This window comes from Doryrhamphus excisus, chromosome 5, assembly GCF_030265055.1.
Source record: "Doryrhamphus excisus isolate RoL2022-K1 chromosome 5, RoL_Dexc_1.0, whole genome shotgun sequence".
NCBI lineage: Eukaryota > Metazoa > Chordata > Actinopteri > Syngnathiformes > Syngnathidae > Doryrhamphus > Doryrhamphus excisus.
The window spans coordinates 14553642-14566516 of NC_080470.1; the positions used below are offsets into that span (position 1 = coordinate 14553642).

The 12875-nt window shown below is 43.0% G+C and overlaps 1 protein-coding gene across 1 annotated transcript in view; it reads left to right on the forward strand.

Annotated features, from left to right (window-relative positions):
• The window catches only part of cers1 (ceramide synthase 1), a 53321-nt gene that overhangs the window by 28661 nt on the left and 11785 nt on the right, over nucleotides 1–12875 (forward strand). The window contains exon 2 of the mRNA XM_058072505.1: nucleotides 10672–10831. Within this exon, the coding sequence (XP_057928488.1) occupies nucleotides 10672–10831 (160 nt within the window). The remainder of the gene's footprint in view (nucleotides 1–10671; nucleotides 10832–12875) is intronic.

Below are 12875 nucleotides of genomic sequence, written 5' to 3' on the forward strand. Positions count from 1 at the left end.
ATATATCCGAGTCCGATATATCCGAGGTTTACTGTACCATCTCCCTGACTGAATTAGAAAAGCGCTACAAACAAGGCGTTTGAACGATCGCATGAGTTGGGGGCGGTCCCACATAGGAAGTGAGCAGCGAGTGCAGTCTTATCTTGCGGCACCATTTATGAGCGTGGATCAAGGACGCTGAGATAATCCTCTGGACCAGTTTCAGATAAGTGACAGGGCCTTGACCTCGGCCTTGACCGTTCAACCCTCCTCCACAAGAACCGTCTTTGCCGTTCAGTCTTTGAAATGCAAGTTCAGCCATCAGAAAATCCAATGGGGGGGGGGAACCAGACCTGATGACAAGCGGTTCCCTCGGCTCCCTCTTTCAGTCCTTCCTCATTCTTTCTTTGCCACTTCTTTTCTGTTCGGCACCTGCTCCGATTACTGCACTCTCCACTTACTAAAGTTCTCAGTCGCCCGCCCCTTCCAGGAAGTAAGCCATGAGAGGATCGAGGGTGAATGGACTTGGCACTGCCTCTTTTATAAGCCCATCAATTGGGCCACTGAGTCAGAATGCTGGCTCATAGGGTTCTGCTTGGAATGGTCCGCTTTCCTCCCTTTGGATCCTTCCAGCTGGATTCCTTCCCGTTCCATCTGACGTCACAGTCTTGGTCACTTGTGCACCCTTGTAAAGTTTTACATCCTTGCATCCTTATCTGTGCCCCTGCACATGGCCTATTGATCCCTGATTAATATCATCATTGGCTATTGATGGACCAGATACACAGATCCCTCCCAGGGGGGCCTGCACCACTATTTACGGGAATAAAGTCGTACATTTATGAGAAAAAAATGTATGTAACAGTAACCTGTATTGTGCCCAGCACTGTTGATTTAATGCTCTCAAATGCTTTGATATTATTGTAGTCTTGTTTATTTTTCATTATTGTTATTACTGTCATCATTACCATTATCGTTATTATTAAGGTCCGAGCACCAAGCGACATATTCTCCCGATTTAATCGCATTTTTCGAGGGCCTTAACATTCAACAAAACTCACCAAAATTTGCATGCACATCAGGTCTGGTGAAAAATTTAATATTTCAGTGGGACCGAACACGAGCCCCAACAACTCATGCCATAAAAATATGGGAGTGCTGGTTAACTACTCAAGTGACGAAATATGTATTTCCATAAAGGGTGAAGAATGTCAGTGGACTGGGGAATGATCCCTGTGGGACACCAAAAGCATCATTAATGCAAATATATATTAGGGCTGGTCATTATATGATTATTTTTATTTCTTTGAAGCACAATATTTAGACTGGATTTGATATGGAGGTCTTGTGTTTCAAGATGGCGCCGCCCGAGTGTAAGCTAGTTACAGCAGCTCTGTGTTCTCTGCTACGTTTTTAGTGTTTTATAGTGCTTCGTGTATTACTTTCTTGTTGTTTTTGGTGCCATACCGACCCCTTAAGCTAATGTGCAGATGTTCATCTTGTTATCCATTATTTACAATTGGGAGCAGCTGATTGTAGAACCCCGCGGAGATACAAAGGAGAGGCTGCATAGCGGCAGTGAACAGCAAAAAAGACGGTATAAAGGTTGCCGTATAAAGACAACAACATCAACCATGTTTACCGTCTGTCGTCATGGGAACGTGAGATGGAAGTGCTATCGATGCTAACCGAGCTGCAGAGATTACCGTGAGTGCCACACTTTTGCACTGAAGAGTATATTTAATTTTACTTACAGTATTTGAGGAAAATATACTTTTTTATTTCAGCGGCTATTGTTCGATAAAATTGTTTACATTTGAATAGAACTTTGATTGCATATTGGCTTTGACAGATTGCAGGGGTCTCAAACACGCGGCCTGGGACACTAGTTTGAGGCCCCCGCCTTGATATGAAAGTTTAATGTTAGTGCGGCCCGCGCAAGTTTGATATGGATGCTGTATGGTATCATGTACCCAGAAAAAATTATTACGTTTGATTCATGTTCATGTTAAAGGTTAAATAACTGTTAATAGTTATTCTCCCTATCCGTGTGGAAGTGGTAAGTTTTTGGCTGTTTAAGTTGAAAGGAAATAACTTGAAGGCTACCGTTTAGGTCGCTAGCTCTCTAGTTTGCGAGTTAGCATGTGTCTCAAGACCCCGCAGTTGCGCAATATGTTGTAAATAAAAAGAGTATAAATGTGACTATAGTCGTGTTTTGTCATGTCTACAGGGCTCTAATAATGCTTTGTTCATTTTAATCTGAAAAAAATCATTTGTCTACCCACCAACTATATGTGCTTTCTTAAGTTTTATTATTTGCCCTTTTATTATTATTATATTTATTTATTTATTACGGATTGATTTTCTTTATTCTTGATTTGTTTATTTATTTTTCATCTTATTTTGTGTTGAAAAACAAAAGATATTTGATTTGAGAACAGTGGAATGTTTTATCAGAGCTTTTATTGTAGAAAATTGGAACCAAAGCGAAGTTTTTTAAATTTTTTTGTTTTTCATAAATGCGTTTTTTTTTTTTTTTTGGAAAACCTGATGCGGCCCAGTCTCACCCAGACCCGAGCTCCAGTGGCCCCCAAGTAAATTGAGTTTGAGACCCCTAACATATTGGCTCCCCAATGCTTTAGTAGCACACCACCTCCAGTATGTCTTATATCAGGGGTGCTCACACTTTTTCAGCATGCGAGCTACTTTTAAAATGATCGAGTCAAAATGATCTACCCAATACAAAAATGCAAAACATCTATTTATTTTCAAATGTATTGAGGATTATTTGTACGTACAATGTATGTTGATGTACCTTACATAACCAAATGAGCCAATATTGCAAAACACACATAATTAACTATTAACATTTTTTGTAATTACCTGAGTTTACTTTCATGACTTGCACTGAATTGAACCAGCCAGGGATGCATAGTCCGGACAGTAGCTGCTGATAGCCAGCCTCAAGCACACTTCCAAATGTTTATGAGTCATGGATAATATCCGTATCACAATATCCGTATAATATTCCATATCCGTATGGAAGTGATATGTTTTTTGCCTTTTTACTTGGTCCAGTTTTTGCCTTTTTACTTGGTCCAGCTCCTTCACTCATTTTAGTGACCATAAACTTTAGCGAGGGCTTTAAAATCTCGCAATTCGCCGACTAGCTTAGCACTTTGCATCGTTGTTTACGCATGAGCGGTGACCTAAAGGTCAAAATTCAGTTGTCATCTGACTGGTTGTCCTGTATGTCAATCAAGTAACGGGGATGGATGATAGGCTGACATCGTAAGTTCTGCTGCACTTAGAGACGTTGTTTGATTTGATTGGTCGCCCGAAGGGCAACATTCAGTTGTCATCTGAATGGCTGCCCTGTATATCAATCAAGTGACGGCATTGATGCTGGAATGATATTTTTTTAATGTCACGCCGCGATCAACCAGCGATCAACCAGTACCACCTCCGCGATCGACCGGTAGCTCGCGATCGACTTAATGAGCACCCCTGTCTTATATTCTAAAAGGGTTGTTTAGCAACACACTTTGAACAATACAAGCAGGAAAACATAAATAATGTCAGCGGGGTTATAAAAGAACAGCTGCTGTCTCTGAACGTTCTCTCTTTTCTCTTTGCTTTGCTAAATGTCATAGCTTGACATTCAGGCAGCAATGCATCAGGAAGAGATTCTGTAAAAGTATGGATGGATGGATGGATGGATGGATGGATGGGTAATGAGTGCAGAAGTGGAGGTTGGCCGTGTTCCTGAGTGGGTCCATAACGATACAGACAGGTCAGCAGCATGCAGCCAGCTTTTAAGGCAGTTTGAGAAATGTCTCAGGTTGTGTGTACACGCCTGGTGGTTTGGCACGCATTTAAAAAAGATGCTTGGTGCATGCTTTGCTGTGGTTAGCATTTTTAACACGCCGCTATTTTTGTCACGGTGGGACTAAAAGCTGTGGGGCTGAGAACATTTGCATAAAGTGGGCACCCAATTGGACAGCTTTGAGGGTCAAATATTATTATTACTATTGATGTATGTATAATATTATGTACAGTAAACCTCGGATATATCGGATTCAATTGTTCCCACTGGTTTTGTCCGATATAACCGAAATCCGTTATATGCGTATACCGGAAAATGTCCGTTTTACGCATATATGGGATTTATATCCGGTATATGCGTGAATCTGATTTTATCCGTTATAAAAAGGCACTTCCTTGACTATGTTTCCAATGTACCTGGACGCGCAGGCAACGCTGCAAACGCTGCAAATGACGTCGTATAGCGGCCTGTCACGATTCGGCGAATCGGAGCGCCACGATGCGGCCATCCGATATATGCGAGGGAAATTTCATGGAAATGCATTGGAACGGGACTGGAGATTTTGTCCGAAATAGGCGAAATCTGTTATAAAAAATCCGATATATGCAATGAATTTTTATTGGAAATGCATTACAGAAAAATTGGTTCTTTTTTATCTGTCCGTTGTGAGCGAATTTTCAATATATCCGAGTCCGATATATCCGAGGTTTACTGTACCATTTTGACCCCGAGACCCAGTTTTGATTGACATGCAGTTTATGTTAGTTTCCCCCTTAGCAACCGTTATTTCACCAATTTGTGTTCTACTTGGGAGGGGAAACATAACAGTTGCGGGCTCTAAAAAAAACAAACCCCCCCAAACTCATAACACCCCAAACATTGTGATCTTGTATCTTCCCAAGGGACAATGGAATCCTGGCTGTGTTCACACTGTGGGGCGGGATGCCCCATCTGGATGCTTTTTATTGGCTTGTTAACGTTACCAAACACATGTGAGCACAGAGAGGGGGGTTGGGCTACAGTCCTCGTTAGTATAGTGGACCGTATCTCTGCCTGTCATCCGGAAGAAGACCGAGGTTCGATTCCCTAAATTCCCCCTCATAGGACTAATAAGTAGCGGCCATTTTTTCAGGCTTTTGACTGATTTCCCTTGAATGTGTAACCTCGTTCACGCTACACGCTTGCCGTGTTCCATGGCACAAATGCATGCTGAGCTCTTATAAAATGCACTTCTGCCACCTTGTGGCCATTTTATAGAATACAATTGCAAAAAGCTATCTTTCTCCCTTTTTTGCTCAAAAACATTTTGCTGAAACTTCCGTATGTTCTACAGTTGGGTTTAAATTCAAATTGGAGATGAAATTGAGAACTTTTAGAACATGGACTTAAGCCTTAAGACATGTAGTATTCCACACTGGTCACTAGCTTAATTGTAGCTAATTATTAATTGATATTGTAGATAGCCCCCACAGGAACCCGATGCTATACTATAGCTGTACTATATTGGCTGATAGGAGCGTAACGTTGACTGTGGGGGTGTTATTCCATGTCTAGAAGGCTCTTATCATGTCAAAAAGCATGTATGGCAGGTTTTCCCAAATATTCCATGTATAAATTAGGAATCTTACTGGGTGGAATTTGGCCGATCACGGTCAGGTCTGGAACGGCAGGGCGGTAGACATGAGCCTCGGGTGAGTCCCACCGAGAAGCTTCAAGTTCAAGGCAGATTCTCCTTAATTAAGCAGCGTTCCTGCCTTTTGTTTTCACTTTTTAATGAGTCGAAGAGGCCAGGCTGACAAGCCAAGCAATGTGTACAGCAGATGTGGCATGGAGGGACGTTTAAAGGGTCCCCTTAAATCTATATTATTTGCAATTATCTTCTACGTTGTTCAATCTTTGAAAGCAAATGAGTAAAAATGAGATTTAAAGAAACATCACATTATTCTTTACAGCCTTGTCGCTATCATGGAATAGTCTTTCGAAGACATTATATAAACAAGACACGACTTCATCCTTCTTGTCTTTTTTCATTTTTCAAAATGAGTTTACAATATTCCCCCATTTATCACAGAGATAGCTTCCCAAAATAGCCCCTAATCAATGAAATCGGCAAAGTAGCCAACTGCATGTCATCAGTGCCATGTTCAGGGGTGTCCATCCATCTGTCCCTCATGTCCTGCACTTGCTGTGTCCATTGTTGTCTTAAACCTTTGTCTCTTGGAAAAGAAAAACAAACTTGACTGGGAAACTGAACATCCGGCAGCAACACAACATTTTGGTACGACGACTATTTTTGATGAAAAAATATACGAAGAGCTTGCAACCAAAAGGCGCTAAATCCATTTTGACTGATTTCGAGAAAATCAATGATTTTTAACTACGCACATATCAATCTATTTGGTATATATAGGTATATATATATCAATATATAGGTCATATAAATGCATGCTATAAAAATCCTGCACACACCATGTATTTTATATATTTTTTTCAATTATTTTTTTTTTCGGATTTAGCACCTTTTGGCTGAAATGATGGATTTAGCGCCTTTTGGCTGAAATAAATTTGAAGTCACCTTTAACTTCTTCAATGGCATTGTTGTAAAAGAATGTAAGGTGCTTTAATGTGCTATGCTAATAAAATAATTACAACACAGAAGCCATTCTCAACATACAATACTAAATAATTATTATGAATTAAATGAATAAAAATGTTATTAAAAGCAGTGCTCATATTTGACTGCACCATGAAGGTGACAGTGACAAAAATCATCTCATTCCAAACTCTTTACATTGTATGTTTTTTAGTACAAGTAAAATAATGTTTCTCATGAAAGTTGGAGGTGTCAAGGTAGAGACATGCCTTTTATGGCGTAAAAAAAACTTCCATGTTACAGAATACTGTAAAAACACAATTTGTGTTCTCCTGAATTGCATAACATACTGTAACTATCATACGTGTACTTAATGTACACAAACAAAACAGGATGCGCACTGATACTGGCTTTCTGTATGTGCAGTGCCAATTGTATTCTTCTCTCTGATTGGTCAGATTATCAATAGATGGGAAACTTGGGCCAATCAGAATAAAGAATAAAGAAAGGGATTTAGCTCCTTTTGGTTGAAATCTGAAATGGAAATAGCGCCTTTTGGTTGAAAGCATACATTTCATATCACTTTTTTCATATTTTTTAAAATGATTTCAAGACCAAAATATGTGATTTGGATACACATGACAGAGGTCTATTAAACTCATGAAAAACATGCAACTTAGTGAAAATTGGATTTAGCGCCTTTTGGTTGCAAGTTCTTCATACTGAGCTGAAAATGTAATTTCTGCACATTTACTGATGACATAATACGCGGACGGCAGGTGGAGTGTTTGCAGTATCGCTGACTGACTGCTGTGTTTTTTTTTTTTTAGGGGGGGGGTCAGAGTGATGCGGTGCAAGACTTGAGGGGGCAGGCTGACAGCTGGCTTCTATAAATAAATGTCAGGGTGGTGTGGTGGTGGGGGGGGGCATCTCGCTGAGAGTGAAGGAGGATGACAGATGTGTGAGAACAGACGACACAACGCGTACGTTTGCTTTCTTCCCGTCGACGAGTCATGTGATCTTTGCGTGCCGATTGTCGCAGCCCCAAACGTCTGTAGCTGTTGCATCATCATCATGATGAGCCATCGGTGTTGTTTGCACGCCCGTTAACTTGCTTCCTCTTCCTGTTATCAAGTATGACACGACCACTCTTGCTTTCAGTATGAAAGTCCCAATAAACATGGGGACACTGGTCTTTATCAGAGGTACTGTTTTTATTGTCGAGGGGGCCCAGACGGGGGCGGGGTGGCATCATCCTATTATTTGCATAGTAACCATGATGCAACTGCAATTTTGGTGTACACTCTTTGATTCCAAAGGTGAGCAAAAAAACACGCAAAGAAAATGAAATAGGTTTACAAATTAGATTACAATATTTAATCACATTTTGTCGATAGTTAACTTAGATTAATTTGGAAAAATCTTTGTGGTCGACACTTCTATACACATGGATTAAGATATCCATCCATACATTTTCTATAATGCTGATCCTCACTAGGGTGGGGGTATGCTGGAGCCTATCCCAGGTGTCCAGCCAATCACAGTGCACATATAGACAAACAACCATTCACACTCACATTCATACCTATGGACAATTTGGAGTGGCCAATTAACCTAGCATGTTTTTGGAATGTGGGAGGAAACCGGAGTACCCGGAGAAAACCCACGCATGCAAACTCCACACAGAACTTGTGGTGGAACCTGTCTCCTAGATTGTGTAATAGACGTGTTATTTCATGTCTAGAGGGCTCTAATAATGTTAAAAAGCGTATCAAGGTGTCTTACTTTATCTGATTATGTCTACTATATGAATAATAGGAATGGAAAAGTGACCATAGGGGTCTTATTTTATTTCTAGAGGGCTCTAATAATGTTAAAAAGTGTATCAAGGTGTCTAACTTTATCTGATTATGTCTACTATATGAATAATAGGAATGGAAAAGTGACCATAGGGGTGTTATTTTATTTCTAGATGGCTCTAATATTTTTTTTTACATGTCTTTATTTTTATTGGGGCTGTCAGTCAATTAAAAAATTTGATCAATCATATTTGATATTTAAGCCACAATGAACTCATTCAACTCGCGGAAGACTGGGGTTCCATTCCCCAACAGGGAGGTTCTATTTTCTATTGTCTTCTTTTCGCTGATTATGTCTAATTATAATTATGAATGAAAAAATTCGGAATGAAACATGAATGAAAAATGATATGTCTATATTGGGTAATAGGACTTTGTCTAATAACAATAGGTAGTAAAGAGGTTTTCTATGTCTTATTTTCTCTGATTATGTCTAAAAATATTAGGTACTGTGAGCGTAAAGGTGACTATAGGAGTGTTATTTCACATCAGGAGTGCTGTAATAATATTAAAAAGCATTTTTAAAAGTTATTTTCTCTAATTATGTTTACTGTTGGATAATAGGAATTGATGTGTAACGCTATTTCCTGTCTAGAGGGCTCTATTGATGTTAACAAGTGCATTTAGACGGCTGTAAAGATGTAACTAAACAAATATTCCATATCTAAATGAGGAATCCTGCTTTGCGGAAAGCGTCCATGAAGGAGGGAGTACTGTACCCGGTGGTTTGTATATTGTATACTGTAGTAATGAAAGATTCCTTTGATTGCAACCTTGGGAGGACACAGCGTTTCCGCTCGGCCGCGGCCGCACTTCCTGCATGAAGTTGTACCGTAATCAGAGCCTTATCGCTTCACGTCCTGTTGATGATCTGCTCCCAAGCCGCTGTGATGTACTGGATAGGCGACCTCCTTGTTCCCGCCTCCCGTTGCACACGTTTGAAAGTCCAAAAGTGGTGCGTTTGCGTGTGAATGCTGTTTATGAGGCGGCCATTAAGCGGCCTTTCGGCTTCCTGTTGTGAAAAATGCTGCGTAAACGACTGGTGTTGAAAATGAACGTCAGGGATGGTGATGTGCTGAGGAGGCACATTGTTGGCGAAGGGGAGAAGGGGAACGCTCCTCCACTTCCTCTTCTACTTGGAGACACCATTCCTCCTGGATGAGTGAGACATGCCGGCTTGGCTGGAATGGATGGAAAAGACGACATAAGCTTCCGTACCAGTTCAAAGATTTAGGCGACCATGCGTGCCATCGCAGACCGGGGAAGCCATTTGCAGCCCAAGGCTGTTTTGTTTTCTTATTGTCCCTGCGCTACATTCTAAAATTGAAAATAAAACTAAAGACGAAAAAAGCAGCAGTAATTCCCCAAGAATAAAGTCCAAATATGAAGAGGAGGAAGATGGAAGAAGTGAGGATTTGATCAGGATAAAAAATAATAATATTTCATTCAGTTTCATTTTTCAAAGTCATAATATTAGGAGAAACAAAACACCTCAACTTGTCATTGTTGGAAGTATTGAAAGTATGAGAACGTTTACAAAGACAAAAGTTAAGAAATAGTTGGAAAAAAAAACAGCTGTAATTTCTGAGAATAAATTTTAAATGTTTGGGTGCAATTTTATGACAATAAACTGCTCATACTATGACAAAAGACGTGTCATTTTAGGAGCACAGAGATGAAATATTCAATAAACATACATCAAAAATATGATGCCAAAGAAAAGAAAATCAAGTTGTAATGTTGTATATAATATTGTGGCAATAAAGTTCAGATTTGGACACCTTTGGACCCCCTGGTGGTTTCAACTTCTCTGTGTTAATTTCCCCGTCTAAATGAGAGAAAACCATGTACAGTAAACCTCGGATATATCGGACTCGGATATATCGGAAATTCGCTCACAACGGACAGATAAAAAAGAACCAATTTTTCTGTAATGCATTTCCAATAAAAATTCATTGCATATATCGGATTTTTTATAACGGATTTCGCCTATTTCGGACAAAATCTCCAGTCCCGTTCCAATGCATTTCCATGAAATTTCCCTCGCATATATCGGATGGCCGAATCGTGGCGCTCCGATTCGCCGAATCGTGACAGGCCGCTATACGACGTCATTTGCAGCGTTTGCAGCGTTGCCTGCGCGTCCAGGTACATTGGAAACATAGTCAAGGAAGTGCCTTTTTATAACGGATAAAATCCCATTTACGCATATACCGGATATAAATCCGATATATGCGTAAAACGGACATTTTCCGGTATACGCATATAACGGATTTTGCTTATATTGGACAAAACCAGTGGGAACAATTGAATCCGATATATCCGAGGTTTACTGTACCATGATGCCGTATGTAGTCATATGTAGTAGCTGTGTATAAACAATCTGTGAAATGATCTGTGCTCTTTCCCTCCAGCCTCTAGCACGGTGGTGCAGCCTGCTGCCCAAAGATGCCGCCAAGATGCCGGAGAGCGCGTGGAAGCTGGTCTTCTACACCATGTCGTGGTGCTACAGCACCTACCTGCTCTTCTTCACGTCCTACTCCTTTTTCCATGACCCGCCCTCTGTCTTCTATAGTAAGATCCCAAAACACTCATTCATTCATTTTTTCACTGTATACACTCCTTACCGCTGTTATGAAGTATATTAGTAGGATTCCTTATTCATGAATGAAATAGTTTGTTACTTTACACTCCTATTACCCACTATGGTAGACGTAATGACATAGAAAACCTGTTTACAACCTTTGAAATACACTTTTTTGTCACGGCTCGGTTGGGCCAGGATCCCAGACGCGGAGGCAGGAGGCAGGTGAGTACGGACAAACAGTTTATTGAGTCCAAAACGATAACAAAAGGCGATGGTGTAGAAAAGGGGTACACCATGGAAAAAGAATATACAGAGCAGGGCTGGTGGAGGCTCGAGCCGCTGAACGCATAGACTAGGATGACTGGGTTAGGTAGCATCGGGTGGCGAAGGAGAATAATCCAGCAAAGGTCAGCAGTAGAGGAGAGCTTAAATACGGGACAGGGATGATCAGCTTCAGGTGCGTTCAACAGCTCCGCCTCCAGCCAGGTGCAACAGATCTGGAGAAACAAAAGGATAGGAGGGAGACAGAGGAACAAACAAGGGCAACCGGACGTGACAGTATCCCCCCCTTAAGGATGGGCGCCACCTGGCGGCCTACCTGGCTTCTCCGGGAAGCGGCTGTAAAAGTCAGAGAGCAGTTTTGGATCTAAAATGAGGGCACGAGAAACCCATGAGCGGTCCTCAGGGCTGTACCCCTCCCAGTCGACCAAGTACTGGAAGCCCCTGCCCCTTCTTCTCACATCCAAAATGGCCTTGACCGAGAAAGCCGGGTGGCCGTCTATTAGCCTGGGAGGAGGTGGAGGCACCTCTGGAGGGCTGAGGTCACTGACGCTGACAGGTTTAATGAGGGAGACGTGGAAGGTGGGGTGTATTCCCAGGGCCTCTGGGAGGCGCAGCAGGACAGAGGAGGGGCAGATGACCCGTTCCACAGGGTAAGGACCAATGAATCTGGGCTGTAGTTTCCTGGAGTTGGTGTGGAGGGGCAAGTCCCGAGTCGACAGCCATACCCTCTGGCCAGGTTTGTATTCAGGGGCCGGCAAGCGGTGGCGATTGGCCAGACGCTGGTTGCGCTCGGCTGTGCGTGCCAGGGCCTTCCGGGTGTTTCGCCAGGCCAGGCGAGCACGGCGTAGGTGGGCAGAGACGGAAGGGACTGCAGACTCTGCCTCCAGAGAAGGAAAAGCTGGAGGCTGGTAACCATATGCTCCGTGGAAAGGCGAGAGGCCTGTGGCAGAGCAGACGAGGGAATTGCGGGCGTACTCTATCCACGGCAGGTTGATGGCCCATGAGGCGGGCTGCTGGTGGCAAACGCAGCGAATGGCAGCCTCCAAGTCCTGGTTAGCTCGCTCCGACTGGCCGTTGGTCTGCGGGTGGTAGCCTGACGACAAGCTGGCGGTAGCCCCCATGACCCTGCAAAAAGCCTTCCAAACGGCCGAAGAGAACTGGGGACCCCGGTCAGAGACCACATCGAGGGGGATGCCGTGGAGCCTGAAGACATGGCAGACCAGGAGTTGAGCTGTTTCCAGCGCCGAGGGGAGTTTGGGGAGGGCAACAAAATGGGCCATCTTCGAGAACCTGTCGACGATGGTGAGGATGACTGTGTTGCCATTGGAAGGGGGAAGACCAGTTACAAAGTCCAAAGCCACATGGGACCACGGCCGGGTGGGGATGGGCAGAGGGCGCAGAAGACCGGCTGGAGCCTGATGGGACGGTTTGTTTCTTGCACAGGTAGTACAGGCGGCCACAAACTCCCTGACGTCAGCCCGCAGGGAAGGCCACCAGAAGCGCTGAGACAGGAGGAAGATGGTGCGTGCAATTCCAGGGTGGCAGGCGAGCTTGGACTCGTGCGCCCAGCGAAGGACCTGAGAGCGAAGGCCCGGGACCACGAACAGACGCCCGGCCGGGCAGTCACTCGGGGGGGAGGAGTCCACCATGGCATCCATTACCAGCTTCTCTACCTCCCACTGAAGCCCCCCCAGGATACGGGACTGAGGAAGGATGGTCTCCTTGGGAGGAGCGTCCGAGGGTGGGGAG